General features: G+C 51.5%; 1 protein-coding gene across 2 annotated transcripts in view; it reads right to left on the reverse strand.

The window, feature by feature from the left end:
- Positions 1-9,667, reverse strand: part of LOC116789131 (unconventional myosin-X-like) — a 90,371-nt gene extending 80,704 nt beyond the window's left edge. Inside the window, exon 1 of one of the 2 annotated variants that reach the window (XM_032692528.1) lies at positions 9,594-9,667. Coding sequence is in view for 1 of the 2 variants with exons in the window: in XM_032692527.1 (XP_032548418.1) it covers positions 9,594-9,614 (21 nt within the window). In the remaining variant the exon portion in view is untranslated. The remainder of the gene's footprint in view (positions 1-9,593) is intronic. The other variant, XM_032692527.1, reaches the window with a different exon arrangement.
- Positions 9,668-16,345: the final 6,678 nt, after the last annotated feature.

The raw sequence follows: 16,345 nt of genomic DNA on the forward strand, positions 1-16,345 counted from the left end.
TTCAGTGTATGAAACAAGCATACAATTGTCTGCTATTTCCATTACGGGATGTTTTTAATGTTTTATTTGTGCATGAACATGGCTGTCTCAGCCTCCAGATGTACCTACAAACACAATACTATGAGAGGCTCTTGCAGTCCCTTGATTTAGGTAACTATCCCCAATCAGCCATTCTGCAAGGGGCAGAGATGTCTCAAAAATGTACACCCCTGCACTGAGAGTCTGAGACAAAAATCTACATGGGTACTAGAAGTTTTCAACTGTAAGTACTGTATACATAACATACCTTTGTCCTTCTAGCACACTGAGGCTGTTCAGTGGGTATTGGGCATCCAAGCCTTGTGTTTTTCCTGGCGATGGATCCATATGCTCCTAGGCTTGGAAAAGACTCTCCTTGCAGCACTGCGCTATGCCAGCTCTCTTTCCTCAGTGGGCTTTGCGGTTGTAAACCATGAGGCAGAGACTGGGCTAGAAAGGCCCTTGCAATCCATACAAAGCTGGAATCAGGTTTCAATAAATGCACTTTTCAACAGATTGATCTGGATGATCATGAATAAGTGATAGAACAGATACAAAGAGCCTTAGCTAATGGATATAATATTGGTGGGGAGGGGGAGTCCCTGACACCCTAGACCCATATGGTAAGGAATGCAACCTTGCTGTTTTTCTGATGTCAGGTTGAAATGAAGCCATACAGTCAGTTCCTGGGTTATATCTGATCAGCAAAACCTGGACCAGCTGCTGAAAGGGAGGGGCAGCCCAGGAGGCCACAGGTAAGAGAGACAGAAGCAACAACAGCTCAGTTGGCAGAAGCCAATGTGGAGTAGCTGGGAAGAGGGACAAAACCTCAACAGCAGTAGGGGTAACAGAAACAGAAGTCTACTTCTTGTAAGGCACAAAGATAACACACTGTAGAGCAAAAAGGGACTGGATTGCACTTGTCCAGTCCCATGGTTCCCACACAGCAGCCCACTGAGCCTAGGCAGCCTCTGCAAGCCAGCACAACTCGTAGAGCTGAGCACAGACTGCAGCCATGGGTCCTGCTGCTCCAGAGCTGCAGCCTAGAGTGAGCCCATGACTCATTCTAGTTTTGCCAATTAGCAGCCCCATTCCTCACTAATTAAGGAGCAAAGCCCTCAGTCTGCCAGCAGCTTTGCAGAATAGCAATATCAGGAAAAGGTCTGTGCGTTTTAAATCATCTAAGAGCAGTTTGTCACTTCTGGTCACTGATGTATGTGCACTGCTTCCCACTCCCCTTTCGCCTCCCCCTCCCATCTGTTCTGTTCCTCTCTCCTCCCCCAGTTTGGCTGCTGCACAGCTTCTCTTCTCACTCTCCAGCACATCTCCCAACTTCAAATATCTCCCAGGAAATGCCTGGTCCTTGGAGGTAATTCTTGATCTTCTCAAAGAAGCAACTACCCAGCTATAGCAACCACACCAACTCCTCTCCATAGGAGTGGAGGGAGTGAATCCTCAACTGTTCTACATACTCCAGGGCTGCCCTTTGCCATGAGCATGAGGTGCACAGAGAGGAGGCAGGTGTGACTTCACTGTATGCTCTCTCAAGGCTCAGTTTAAGATCAGCTGCCCCCTGCAATTCCACTGGAGCAGTGGAGTCACCCCCCTTCTCATCTGAAGCAACAGTCCTACAGGGTTTTGCAACTGCCTGAGAACTTCTCACCAGCCTTGAAAATGCATACTAAATCTAGTTCATAAAACTTAACTAAATTTAGTTAAGTTCATATTGCCTTCTCAATAAGCTCTACCCCACCTAAAATTTGAATTAAAACAATGTTGTTCCCTAGGCATGTTACTCACATGTATATCTACAGAGGTGTATTCCCTGTCACATCACAGCAACAGTAGCTTTCCCACACCTTCTCTGTAGCCCTGAAAGAAAGGAGGCAACATGGCATGTGCTAAAGCCCAGCCTGGCCCTAGCAAAACTGTTACTGACCAGCCTGCAGCTCCAAACATAGCAAGTGAAAAGGTATTCCTGCCCTGCTCTCAACAGGAACATTGCTTTGGGTCTCCTCTCCCTCTTGCCACCAAATACACAGTGACACAGCTTGCTTGCGGTTCCCTCCCTCTCTCAAATTCAGCCTATGGCTTCAAGGGTGAGGCTGGGCTGATGAGCAGTCGAGAAATCTTCAAGGTTCACAGACTAGAGCTCAGGGTCTCAGGAAGCCATGAGGATACAGCAGCCTGTCACAGAGACACCAGCTCCAACATGGTGCCTCACAAAGCCACAGTGCAATGCCTTTTGTAAAAATCTCGGATGAGAGCCCTGAAACAGTTTTTCTTCCACAATGTTTATGCATAATTTGGGATTATGTCCAATACCTTTTTGTATCTTGCTACAACCTTTATTTCAATAATTCCTTGCCTTGTGGAGTTCCACCACCTACTCACACATTATATAGAAACGTACGCTTTTAAACCAGTCTCATCACTGTGAAGCAGAAAATCCATTTTTCCTGCGGTCAGAGGTAGAGGAACAGAGGAGTTCAATCCACCTTCTCTGTCTCATCCATTATTTTCTGCTCTTTTGCCATGTCTCCCCCTATTTGTCATTTCACTAATAAACTAATCTCAGGTTCTTTAAACTCTTCACGTGAGACATTTTCCTGGTGTTTGATCGTTCTGAGTGTCCTTCCCTCAAACACCACACAAACAGCAAGTGGAGTACCTCTGAGCTGTAATACACTGTCAGTCCATCTGAAATAAGATTGAATGTGGGGAAAAACTGGGGAAACAAGCCATGTAAGAAAGAAGGTGGGAGACAGTGAAGACAGAAGAGTCCATATTTCACTGTTTTCTAAAATCACTGGGTGCTACTAGCTAAAATCATATGTGTGCTAGTAGCAGCATCCAACTACCAGATGTGGATGGCAGTATTATGAGTAATGATGCAGATATGCAAAAGTTTTTAACAAATATCCCTGGAAAGCACCCCTCTTGCATCACATTGCAATGCTGACGTGCTTTCCCATATATTAGTAAATGAAAAGGACATAAAACATTTTAGAAATCAACAGGTCCAAGAGTTCCCACAGATCTGTCCAATAAAGTTTCTCACCAACTGATATTAATCTTTTATAAATCTGGTAATGCTGAGGAAATTCCAAGGGATTGAAAGGGTCAGAGCCTAAATGGGAGTGATAGCAGGATTATCCCAAGTAACCATGGGTTGCTTAGTCTGAGGACCCCAGGGAAAATACAGAGGTTTTGCTCTCAGCTGTTTCATCTTAAGGATACTCTGGCTTTAATCGTTGCCCAGTGCCAATCAACATGTAGAAAGAAGTGTAGTCAAAAAGAGTCCTTCCTCAGCATCCAAGCATAAGAGATAAATAGGACAGTGATTGACTCTCCCAGCATTGCTCATGCAGAACACAGTATTCTAGTAAAAGCCACTTCTTGAGCAAACAGCAGCAAAGGGATCTCAAAACTGTTGTTATGCACAGGGAAAATCACAACTAATTGAGGGAGTTTCTAACAAATATCTGCAGTGACAGGGTCAGTACAATTTCGTATTCTCATCAGGGACCTAAAATCAAAACTAGCACTGACAGTACTAGCAGATGCCAACATCTGGTAGATAAGTAAGTACCCACAAGGATGAGACCATCAGAGCAGTGTGGATTCCACAGCCCACTTGTTTGAAAAAAAAGGGATTAAAGTACAGCCAAACAGAAAGGTCATCATCAGGAGAGAAGGAATGCAAGGAGCACTTCAAACAGAGGAATGTCTTCTGGAAAGTCACAGACCCAAAGAGGATTGTGAATTGCTCAGCAGAAACTCCCAGGACATTTGGTTGAAACAAGAGCTGATGCATGTCTGGGATGTATAAGCAGGAGTAAGGAAGTTTACTGCTTACTTATTCTTTGAGTGAGAAAGAAGCCTTCCAGATACAACATAAAAGGCTCAGTCATTTTTACTATTCGGAAAGATCCCTTGTAGTGCAAAAGTACTTGTGAAAATGTTAATGTCATTATGCAGATTTGCCAGGGCTAGGGCTGCCCTATCTAGCCCAGACGCTGATAGGGGAGCAGTGTGTGGCCCAGCATGGGCTGCAAACCTCTCCTCTTCAACTAACCACACCCTGCTGAGAGGACACGGATGTCAGCAGCACTGAGACGCCTGCTCTGCTACCTCCTGGCTCACCTTTGCCAGCAACCCAGAGGCAACTTGGTGACAGAGAATAATTTTTTACAGACAGAGAAGTTATTTGGGACAAAACAACTCTCATGAAGCAAAGAAAAATAGGACCCAAAACCAGATGAATCTGCCAGACACTTTAGAAATGAAGCAGGATTTATTTTAAAACAAGGTTGCATAACCACTTGAAGAAACTGCAAAAAGCGGGGTATCCTCCAGAAATAAGAAGCCTTTCCAGAAAGTGTGATTCAGCCAAATCTTCATCATTGGCTCAAGACGCAGGTAACAGAAATAAACAGGACTAATACACCACCCTGGTCCTAACCCTAATTTCCACCTTCTCACTGAATATGCTGGTCACTGTACCTATGAGAGGCCCTGCCACCAGTTCAGTTGCTGTGATAATTATTGCATTTCTAATGACAGGACCTCAGAGTACCCTGGACACTGTGCCAAGTGCTGTATGGCAGACAGGCCATCCGTAGGTGTTTTTCCTGGGACTTGGCTCTGCAGCACTGCTGAACTGTGGGCAATCTCAGAGGGAAATGAGGAGGCAGAACTGCAGAGTTTGGGGTAACTGGAGGATAACCAGGAAACCCAGACTCTCACAAGTTTCAGTCTTAATGATCACATTTAAATAGTTTGGAGATTCTCCTTAAAGCAAAATGGGAAACAAGAAATTGAGAAACATTTGTGATTATTATGTTAAATAAAAGTGTGGCAAGAAGTGAAACCAGCACAGAATAAGGTGGTTTTGGAGACCATGATGGGGCAGCTGTAGGCTGGCCCAGGGCAACCTGGCATGCTTCACGTGGAGACTCTCATCAAGAGCCTGCACCAGCCCATCCTCTTGCTGCTGATGGGATCTGACAAGGTCACAGCTCATGCAGCCTGGCTCCAGATGAATGCCCTAAGGAGGGAGCTAGCAGGACTCTCTCTCTTCCACCACACACTTCTTCATGTCACCTTTGGCACAAGAGCTTTCTTCCCTGCAATTTCTGCTCCAGAACATGTCAGTCGAAACCTTGTGTCCTACATCTGCTTCTTTAGCACTCCGAATGGTTTGGGGGAGACGCAGCTGGAATAGATGATTCTGCGTCTCAGAATATCCATGCTACACTAGCCCCATGGATATCTTCAAGGACAGTGGTACTTCTTTTTAGCTGAACTACAGTGATTAATCAAACAGAGAGGAATTGCTCTCTTTTATATTGACACAGAGAGCATTACATACACAGGATAGATGTAATAGTCAGAATTTCTGTCTCTTCCCAATCTCTTTGGTCTTCTTTTCTAAGAGATCACAATACTCTCAGTAGACTAAGAGGAGGTTGTCAGGAAAAGTTGACAAAGCACGTGTTCCTGGGGGGAGAAGAGAGGCTTTGTTGGAATACCCCTTTAAAGAGCAGCCTCACTGATAAAGAAGATGATGCTCTATGTACCTTTTCTTTCCAAGATGGCATTTTCCTAAGCCAATGGTTGTTAACACATGGGGACTCAGCTCTCTTTTATCTGTGAAGACAACACATCACTCATGGTCAGTGTCATCCGAGTCAGCTGAACCATTTCCCTCATCTCAGACAAGAGTCTCTAGATAGATTCTCCAGGACATCCGGCCAGGCTCCTCTCTCACAGGAACTCCACCTTCTCCCAACTGCAGGGAGCATGGGAAGGGCAAACCAAGATGTTGAGAAACCTAATCCAGAATGCCATGTATAAACTCTTCCCACTCAGCACAGTCTGGGCTCCCTCAGACACTGGTCTCTGAATGATGTAGCCAGACAGCTTCAACCAAGAGCTGGTGAGAATCGCATGTGCAACCAAAAATCAGACCAGTCCTGTACCTGCTGCACCCATGGATCAGGCAGGCTCTACACTGTAAAGATGCTTTCACTGTCAAGTCCCTTCAGTTCTTCTCCTTACCCATGTACCCTGCCTGCAAATGTTTACACACATGAGTTTACACTGGGACTAAGGAGCCATTAGACACCTGAAGGACAGTGAATACAGTCGAGTGTCATGTGGTTGGCAAAGACTTTTCAGACTTGCTGATAGCTTTGTGAAGTAGCCAGGCACTTCCCACTTGCATCAGGTAGTCAGCAGTTGGGGCAAAGCTGCCAGACCAAAAGAAACCTGGCAGAGTTGATTGCTTCCCACCTCAGTTTGGGGCCAAGAAAGCAGCTCAGATGCACGCATGGTGGCAACTTGGGTAACCTTTGTGCTCCTCCACAGACTTGACTCTGAGACTTCCCCCTGGTCTGTGTGTGTCCCTGGAGGAGATGGCTCCTCTCCCTACCTCCACGGCAGATGTCCCAAGCCAAAAGAAGAGAAGGGCTATAGTCAGAGAAAGATGGGAAGTATGAGGAACAATAAGTGAAGACCATGACAGCTGTAGAGAGGACAATTCTGACCATCACAGCCATGCAGGACATGAGCACAGAATCCCCCTGCCTTTCTCTCTGCATGTGAGAAAGTTTAAGAACTTCAGGGGATTTATTTTACAACACAGAAGAAAAGCTTTGGATTTCACCAAAAGACCAATGAGGAAAACTGTCTTTCGTGTTGCAAGAGCAATGAGGAAAATGGTTAAAATGTCAGCATTTCTAAGCCAGTGGCACATGAGAAGGAGAACAGCATCTGTGACTCCACTGGATGCTGCTGGTCAGTGCAGGCTGACAATGGGACCATGCTGGCTGGTCACTCCAACTGGAGTACAGAAGGACAAGATGGGAGAAGTGTCTCCTTTAACTCTGGCCATGACATTCCTGCTCCCTGGGGGAGAATTGGAGAGCGAGTCATATCCTCTGTGTCACCCCACATCCTGCCCACACTCCAGACACACAGGGAAACCATCATCTGTCACCATGCCACAGCCCTGGCCTCCAGGGCCCCTCCTCCCTGCCTGGGCACAGGACTTGCTGCAGCAGCCAAGAAAGGAGATGGTGGAGCACACACACTGTCTCGGCTCCTCCACTCAGACCCGTCTGGAGCAAAGGCGTCATTCATCACATCTCTGAGACATGCTGCACAGCAGACCTCAGATGGCAGAGGCGCACATCTTTGTGCTGTACCACTTGCTGAGGATGAAGTCTTTCTAATCTGGCCCACCTGGGACACTGCAGGGGAACAGTGGTGGCAGCACACACCTTGCCAGCTCGCTGTCCCTGGGGTCTGCAGGCAGAGGAGGGCACAGCACAGGGGAATCCCTTCAGTAGTGTCAAGTTGGCACAACTGGCCAAAATTATTCCCCCCTTGGCAGAGCCTGGATGATAAGTAGGTTGAACCCATCACTAAGCCACTTATCATAGATAAATTTCAAAGAATAGGAACTCCTTTGGTCTCCAGCTTGCTGAAGGGGGAACCAGGAGAGATGTAAAGACCCATGGCATCCCCACCTACCCCTCACATTGCTGAGCATGGTATCTAAATGCTGCAAGCACAGCATGGGAGCCTGCTAAGGCAAGACCAATGGCATGCTGGGGTTTAAGCTATTCCTTGTAAGAGATGACATGCATCCCCTGGGACAAGCTCATTTGCTGCGGCTGCAGAAAGAGGTGAAGCAACTCCCTTCTATTCAGGCTTTCCCTCCCACCAAGAACCCCCCCACTGAGAAAGAGGAAGAGTGGCTGGGGTGCAGCAAATGCCAAACATTCCCGCTCTGGGGAAGCATTCCCTCTTTCCCACCCCCACGGCCTTTCCTGCAAAACAAAGCTTGATGCTTTCCCATACATGCTCACTCCAGCTCTCCAGCCTGTGATTTACAATAGATGTGGGACTCTTAGAGAGACTTTGGCTTCAGGACTGTCCCTGAGTCTTTCCCTGGAAATCCCTGTTTCTCTAGATAATGGCAGAATCATGCCTGGACAAGTAGAGCTGGACATAGCAGACAGTTCTCTGATGGGTGCTACTTGCAGAGACATGCACTTCTGGGCATCCCCTTTCCAGCTCCCACTCCCATCAGGTGCTTCAGGCTCCTCGGTGGCTACTCCTGTTGCAAGAGGCCAGGAGGTTCCTCCTGACAGAGGGGTGGGCAAAAATGCTCTGGTGAAATGGCCCTTTGGGAAACCCTGGCCTTCATCTGATTGGATACAGATGGCCCAGGCTTCCAGGAGCAGCAGGTTAATCAGTTAATGGCTGAAGGATGCTGGGCGATGTGCTGCTGCGCATGCTGCATGCTGCGGGGCAGCACCAGCCTCACAGCCCCAGGGCAGCCACTCCTTCCTCACTGGGGCCAGATCTGGGAAAACATCTGTTCTGATAAAGAAAGTACTTCACCAGGGAGGGGGCAGGCCTGAGCCCATTAGCTGCTCCAACCCGCTGACTACGGGCTGCTCGGGAGGGGCTGCTAGCTCCCCACCGCACCCGTGACTCGCAAGGCCAGACACTGGGGTTAATAGCCTGGAAACCATCCGGGGGTTAGAGGGGGCAGATGTCTGTTGCCCCAAACAGGAGGCTTTCAAACCTCAGACGCAGACCTTAGGATGGCCCTGTCACCCCACAGTGCCTGCCGTGCCCACTGCCAGTGCCACAGGTACCCGCTGTCACCCACGGGGCCAGCAAGGGCTGCCCCGGCCTTGCACCCACCTGCCCCCCACAACCAAAGGAATCACCAGGCTGGGCTGGAAACCTGTGCACGCTCAGGCAAGGAAAAGGTCAAGAGACAATTTCGGGGCGTCCGGGCTGTGCACGGCACCTGGCCTCTGCCGTTCAGTCACTCGCTCCCCCCGTCATCACAGTGCCCCGCACGGCTGTGTGCACAGCGGCGAGGGCATCGCGGACAGGCGGGGACCAGAGCCCGTGACTAACAGGTACGAGTCCGGCTGCTGAGCAGCCGTTCTGCCCGCCGGCGTGACGGTGACTGGGCAGGAGCACAGAGGGGCAGGGGACTCCCATCGCACGCTGTCCGGCCCCTCACCGGCCCGGTTCCCCGGCCGACAGCCGCGCCGTGACACGCACACGCAGGCAGGAGCAGGCTCCGGACCCTGAAGTCGCTCCCGAGGATTAAAGAGCCGACTCTGGGCAGCCATGACTATCATGCGACAAACCCTCTCCTCCCGCAAGCAGCCCTCGGCCGGCTTTGCCGGGACCACGCATCGCTCGGGCTCCGGCTCCCGCAACCCCTTCCGCCCCTCGCACGGACTTGCCCGGTGCCACGGCGGGCTGGGGAGCGCTCGGGGACAAAACCTGCCGCATCCTAGCGTTCCAGAGAAAGTGCAACCGGGACCACCTCGGCGAGGGGGCAGCGGGGGCGCGGCGAGGCCCGCGGGGAGCGCAGCGTCCCACGGCCTCGGGGACGCTCCTGGCCCGGGGTGCGGCACCCCGGTGCCCGACTCGCCCGGGACCCGATCCTGCCGCCCGGCCTCCAGCCGGACCCCCCTCTCCCAGCCCCGAGCAGGGACCAGCCCGGCCGCCGTCCCCGTCCCGCCGCTGCCCACCTGGCGCAGAGAGGCGTCCATCGGCGGTGCCGCCCGCGGGAGCGCTGCCGCCGCTCTCAGCGCCGCATCGCCGCGGCCGGGCGGGCACGGCTCGCCAGCCCCGCGCCGCTCTGGCTCCGCCTCGCCGGCCGCGGGCAGCGGGAGCGGCCGGGCCGCCCGCTCCGCCCCGCTCCGCCCGCCCCGGGGCGCGGGGAGCGCGGCCGCTGCGGCCGCGACGGGGCCGTGCTTGTGCCGGAGCGTTTAGGAGCGGGGTGAGACTGTCTGGGGATTAGCCCGCACCTCGAGAGTGGGGTGCCGAGAAGGGTTTGGGGGGGGGGGGGGGGCCGAGAGGCCGGTGTCACCCACGAACACGCAGCGGGGACGGGGGACCACTGCTGCACACAGCCACAGCAGCCACGTGTGGACCTTTGTATGGGCAACTGGTGTCATCTGGAATAAGAAACATTTGGGATTTGGGGTTCCCTTCAGCAGACTGTCATAGCACGTTAACAGGACCGTTAACAGGAATTCTGATAGAGCTTCAGAATGATGTCTCTGAGATCTGGAACAGCTGGTGAAGAGCAAGACGTTGGGCAAAGTTTGTCTAGATCACAGTTCAAAGACAGAACTTGATCACAGATCGAAGTGTGGCCAGATCATAGTTCACAAATGCACTGTGGAGGTATTTCTTGCCATCAGAAATTCCTTCTTTATTCTGAAAGAAAGGAGATTTAATGGAAGGGTCTAGGGGAAGGTTTTATTTCTAATTATTATTTTGGTTAATAATGTGGGATTTTTAACTACTTAAAACACAGAGAGCATTCTGAGGTAGATAACAGTATCTTGTCCAACATCCAACTCAAGACTTCAGCCACTGCCTAACCTGTGATGACCACCCCTACCACTCTTCCACCTTCACTATCTGGACCTTTGAGTAAAGTTTCCTGATACACGAGTCACTGTCAATGTGTCCTTCCATTTTGATACCAAGTCGCTGAGAGCTGTCCTGGGCATGGCTATCCAGCCTCTTTTGTACTTGTGCTGGATTAGTTTAATCTATACCACTTTCCCTGCCTTATGAAAACATCATGCAAGACAGCCCAGAAGCCTAACTGCAGTCCTTATCTCACATCTAATACTTCTATCCGCAAGGCCAATTACCATGTTAGAGAAGGGGATTAGATCAACTCACAGTGATGTGTCCTTGACAGTCCTCCTTAAAGCTACACATTTGTTGTCAGGCTGTTTCTGCCACAGCCAGCTTTCTCCTCACAAGAGAACAGTTCCTCCGCTATTGCTGCTTCTGCAGACAGTTTTGGCTGTTCAGCTTCTCCATTCTGGCTGGTAACCTGGGAGCCATGGAGCTCCTCATAGCCACAGGAAAGTTGAGGCTCACCTTTCTCCTCTGTCTGCCTACCTGCCAGCAGTTTCCACCAGCAGGCATCTCCAGCACCAGACGTTGCCTCCCATGCTTCTCTGGAAAAACTTTGGCCATGGTTCCTGTCATCCAGGGTGAAGTAAGAGTCCTACCTTTCAAAAGGCAGGGTTTTTAGTATTAACACTGTTGACTGACACCTTCTAAGAGGGAAGCAGAAGGTGGTTTGACTCAGTCCTTAGAACAAAGTAATTTTACAAACTATTCAGGCAATAAACATTGGATTCCATAAAGGGAGCAGCAGTGACTGATGCTGTAAGCCCTGTACTCTATCAGCCTGGTAGAAAAGGTGGCAAGAATCTTGACAAGAAACTTAACACCTGATATGTGTTCTTTTCTGTTACAGGATTAAAGCACTAGTCCTACATTCATACTGCCCACTTGGAAACTGCAATGTCTGAACTGTTTCCTAACTAGCTTTGGGTGCTGTTCCTGGGAAGGGGTGGCTACAACCATCTGCTTCTTAACAGAGCCTTGATAAGTAGATGATCGCTGACTTGCTATCACTAGCTGGCCCAGACACTGCCACCACCACGTCTGGCACCTCAACAGGAGCTATTGGACGCATCAGCAACATGATGAGCACAAAGAAATCAGTAAGGGTTGGCATGGGCTCCACTGTGCAGGACAAGCCCAGGACCCTTCTCTAGCCCATCAGCCTGCCCTCCTCCCCCCACCTTGGGGCTCCCTCCTGCCCCAAGCCTGGCACAGCAGTGCTGCTCTTGTGTTTGACAGCAATGTCACCAACCCAGTGAACTCCCAGCCCTCCTGTCAGCCCAGGTGCAGATGTCGCAGTAACCAGGGTGCCATGGCTGTTTTCCTTTGTCAGAAGAGAGCTGGGCTCTGGTAGAGGAGAGCCATGGCAGACAGGTGCCTGTGGGTCTGGGCCATGAGCTATCCCTGCATCCATGGAAAGAGCAGCCCTCTGGTGCTGCAGGGAGCAGGGCCCCGCACCCAGCCGTGGCGGCAGCAGGCAGTGAGTCAGCTTCCTGCTGGGCTTTCCATACCGAGGGAAGGTCGGCAGAGGACTGGCAGGAACAAGCTGAGGCAGGAATTCCTCCTGGACACCAGACAATATCTTAATTTCCTCTTCTGCCACAGGTCTGGCACATGGCTGGGAGGCAGGCAGGCCAGTATGCCGCCGCTGCGGGTGGTGAGCATCTGCCAGACTTGCTCTCCCATTGCCTGCAAGGGAACGAGCTGTGACACCTTGGCTGCAGGTGCCACCTCCGCAATGGCTCATCAGAGCTGTGCTCATAGGGTAGGGGACTGATTTCCTCCGCCATCATTCCTGTGATGATCTCATTTGGGAGAGTCAGCAGCGGAGCCAGAGTACATTGGGACCCAACCGAGGGCACAGGGAGGCACGGATTCAGGAGGAGGGCACCCATGCTCTGCCATGCATCGCCACCATTGCAGCCCCAACTGCCAGGCCCTGCTGCTTTGCTAGGGCCACCAAATTCCCCCTTGCCCAAAGCACAGGACAGCCAGGAGAGTCCCCCTTCTCCAAAGGGGAAGAACTACTGAGAAGCAGCAGACAGAAATCAAGCATGGTGCCCGTGGCCAGACCCTGGCAGACCACCAGATGCTGAAGCACTCTCCTGACATAGACTGCACACATACAAGGGGAAGGGGACACACAGTACACAGAGTAGGGTGCACACTGGGCCCGCAGCTCTGGCCCTCTCCCTGTTCCAGTTTCACAATTCCTTGAAATCATCTTATAAACCAACTCTTGAAAATGGCAGTTCCTCCCTTCTCCCACTCCCAGCCTGTGGGTAGCCTGGCCACAGCTCAGACTTGGGCAGGGTCTGGCCAGGCCAGCTCAGGCTTGGACTGCTTGAACTCGGCACACAAAGCTGGAGACCTCTCCTCCAGCCCCATCCCCTGCAAGGTGATGATGGTCATGATCAAAGCCATGCTGAAGCCCTCCTTGCCCGGGGTTGCTCTGAGGCTCTGTGACAGGAATTAGCCCAGGCTCCTTGGGGACAGCATCATGTTTGTACCAGATGTGTCCCTGCTCCAGAGGAATGTGATTAAGGATGTCTGGAGACGCTTTCACAGGGTCACACCAAGCACTGCGGCACCTGCTCCCCCAGAGAGCAGGAGTGTGAGGGGGAGCACTCCTTGTAGGGGGCAACAATGTGGGGTGGGGAGTGTTTATCTGTCCTGGGCACTCTGCTGTCTTCTGTCTCAGCCAGCATCAGCAGCGAGCCTGTCTCACTGCAATGTGCAGTGCTGCATCCACATGCTACAGAGCTCAGGGCAAGGGTGGCTACATCCTTGCTTAGTCTGATCACAGTGGGAAAAGCTTCTTATCCCATCCACGCACAGGAATGCCTTTCAGTGCCACCCTTTCTCTGTAGGTCAGGAAAACAGGATGTCGTCTTCATTTTCAGCCTGAGCACAAGAGCAGAGAGCTGGAGCAGATGGTCCCAGAGGGTGGATGCTGGGAACATTCATCACTGTGACCATGTGTCACCCCTTGGCCTCTGAAGTACCCTCCCGAGCTGCGTCACTGGGGCCAGCATTAGCTGGGACCTTCTACCAGCTCCATCTGCACTTGGCTGTGCTGACAGACCAATAATAAGGTATCTCCAGCTTTCTTTGCAGATAGCAGTCCTGGTCTTGTTCCCTCAGCCCAACCCTTCCTTCCCTTCCCTGCCACATCCAGCTCCCAGTAGCAACAAGCTGAGGTTCCCTGCCTCCGCTCTCTTTACGCTGCTTCTGGTTTGCTTGGGGCCAAAATGTATCTGTGTGTGGCTTTTACACCTCGGTCATGAGAAATGCAGTCCTGGCGGCGAGATTGCTGAATGAAGGAGCTGAGCTGCACAAGGCTATAATTACAGTAGGAGCATGTGGGGATGAGGCTAGCCGAGTGCATCCACCTCATTTCCTCTCTTATTAAGCCTGCCCTGCTTTTGTTTGACCCAGACCAAGCCTTGCTATTAATGGCATGATGCTGTGGAGGTCACAGATGATTCTGCTACAAGCAGCCTTGTGGATTCTGCTTGACTGAATGTATAAGCAGGGCTTTGCTCACAGATACCATTACCACAGGATTCATGCTGTAGAAAGTATGTCAGGCAGCTGTGGTGCCGGCGTTTCCCAGACTGGGCTGTTTACCAGATATGGCGAGTTCTCTGTCTCCAACTGCAACCAGCAATCCAGGCAAGCAAGCAAGGAGGTTAAATGGTGTCATATCACTACCCCTGCTTGTGGTCAAGGTCTGCTGGTAGCTGGAGCCATTTCCTCTTCCTCATCTTGCCTGCACTGCTTCAGCTTGCAAAATCATTTCTGTGCTGAATGAGAGAGCTCTTCTACTCTCTGTGCATCTGCAGCCAAACCAATGCCAATCCCTGCCCTGTTTTGTTGTATTTGTCCCTTATAAGTCCCCAGGAGGCAACCTGAAATGCTGGGCTACTGGGCTAGCAAACCCAAGAAGCAGGCAAGGCTGTGCTATCACCTCCAGAGCTGAAAAGTGAGTGCAGCTGCAGTTCAGAGCACCAGTAGCTGGCCCCAGCATCTGGCCATCTGTCTTTACTGAGGATGAGAGCCTGGTACAGAAGGGGCCAGCTGCTCCCCAGCCTCTCCTATCCCCAGTGATGTTTCTGTATTCTGCAGACTGGAAGGGGGGGGACATCCTCCAGGGACACTGGACTGGTGGATGAAGGCAATCATCCAGCTGGGCTCCTGCAGCAGAGATCGCAAGGTCCCCCCTTCTCTGCAGAAATCACGAGAAGAGGATTACCTTCCCATCCTGCTCAGCGGCAAGATCACATCTGGCAGCCCTGGAGGTCACAGAACAAAGTGGTGGGAGAGATGGGAGATGTTGTGCGGCACTGATGCTCAGTATTCCTCCTTGGTCCGGCTCCTGCATGGCCCCCTCTGAGCAGGGCAGAACACCCATGGGTGCCAGCCTACCTCCTTGCTGCTCACTGCACAGAAGCTTTGGTTTCTTTTTGGAAGAAGCTTTTTCAGAACTCAGGTTGAGTCTTCCCCATCCCCACCTCACAGCAGAATTACCCCTCTCTGCCCAAGCTCATGGGGAACCTTGCGTGGGCACAAGAGAATTGCCCCAGCACTGTCCTCATTGACTTCTACTGAAGTCCCTTTGGGGAGCAGTCCCAGCATAGGCACCTCAGAGAGCCAGAGGGCTGGAGAGCCCTGCAGGGAAATGCACTGGGAGGGATGGGGCAGGGGCACAGGGCAGCAGGCAGGAAGTGAACCACCCAGGGCAAAGCAGCAAGGCCAGACAAATTACAGGAGTACTCACTTGAATTGAAGAAACATACTATCCAAACCATTGCCAGGATTCAGGTATCTCTGCAAGAAAAATGTCCTTTGCGAAGACCTATGCGAGGGAGAGTGGCTGAAAGGATTTGCATCTCTGCCCTGTAGTTCTGTGGCAATGCCTGTGGGCCTAGCAACTGGCTCTGGGAAAGGCTGGCTCCAGCATGAGGGACACGTCCAAACCTGCCGTTCCCATGGGGAGAAAGGTTTGTGTCCGTGCCCAGGGAGGGCATGTTCCTCCCCTGGCAGACAACAGGGCCCAGCTCAGCCCTTTCTCCTCGGTGCCTCTCCTGGGACTGGTGAGTCCCTTCTTTTGAGTGACATGGAGGGGAGGTGGATGGAGGGCAGAAGGAGACAGAGAGCGTGGGGCTGGGGCCATGGCAGGGATGTGCATCATCTCCAGTGCTCAGCAGTACTTGCTGGTGGTCCTCAACACCTGCAACAGCAAGCAGGACCCCAGCAACCATGAGCTAGGGCTGCTCTTGGGGCTTCACATGCAACCATCATCCCACTCAGCATCAGCTCTGCTCTTCCCAGACTGATGCAACTCACATCTGAACAAACCCACCTGCATTGGGGAAGGCAAATACAACCAGAGCCGCTCTCACCTCTGCCAAGTGTGAGGAACTGCCGCCTTCTACCATTGTTACCTGCCCCACACCCCCCAGGGGCAGGGATCACAAATCCCTCCTCACAGGAAGAGGAAAAAGGATTTTTGGAATTTATTTTAATGAAGTTTGGGTGGCTGAATAGCAGACATCAAAGCCCAGGGAGGGACTTTCAGACATACATGGGAAAGGGAAATTTTGCCAGTGGCTCTGGTTCACAGTTTTGCTGTGGAAATGGTCTTAAACAGCAGTTTCTTTAGCTTCCCAGCCATATAGCTGTGTGAATGAGTGCCAGTGGTATCTGACAACAGAGATGTGCCAGCCCCTCCCAGCTGCAAGGAATAAAAATAACTGGAGAAGATAGCTTGAGTGTACTTGAACCCAGATGGCAGAAACAGAAACCCAAATAGTTTGCTTAAACATACAATTGTTTAAAA

The sequence above is a fragment of the Chiroxiphia lanceolata genome, chromosome 7, assembly GCF_009829145.1.
Source record: "Chiroxiphia lanceolata isolate bChiLan1 chromosome 7, bChiLan1.pri, whole genome shotgun sequence".
Lineage (NCBI taxonomy): Eukaryota > Metazoa > Chordata > Aves > Passeriformes > Pipridae > Chiroxiphia > Chiroxiphia lanceolata.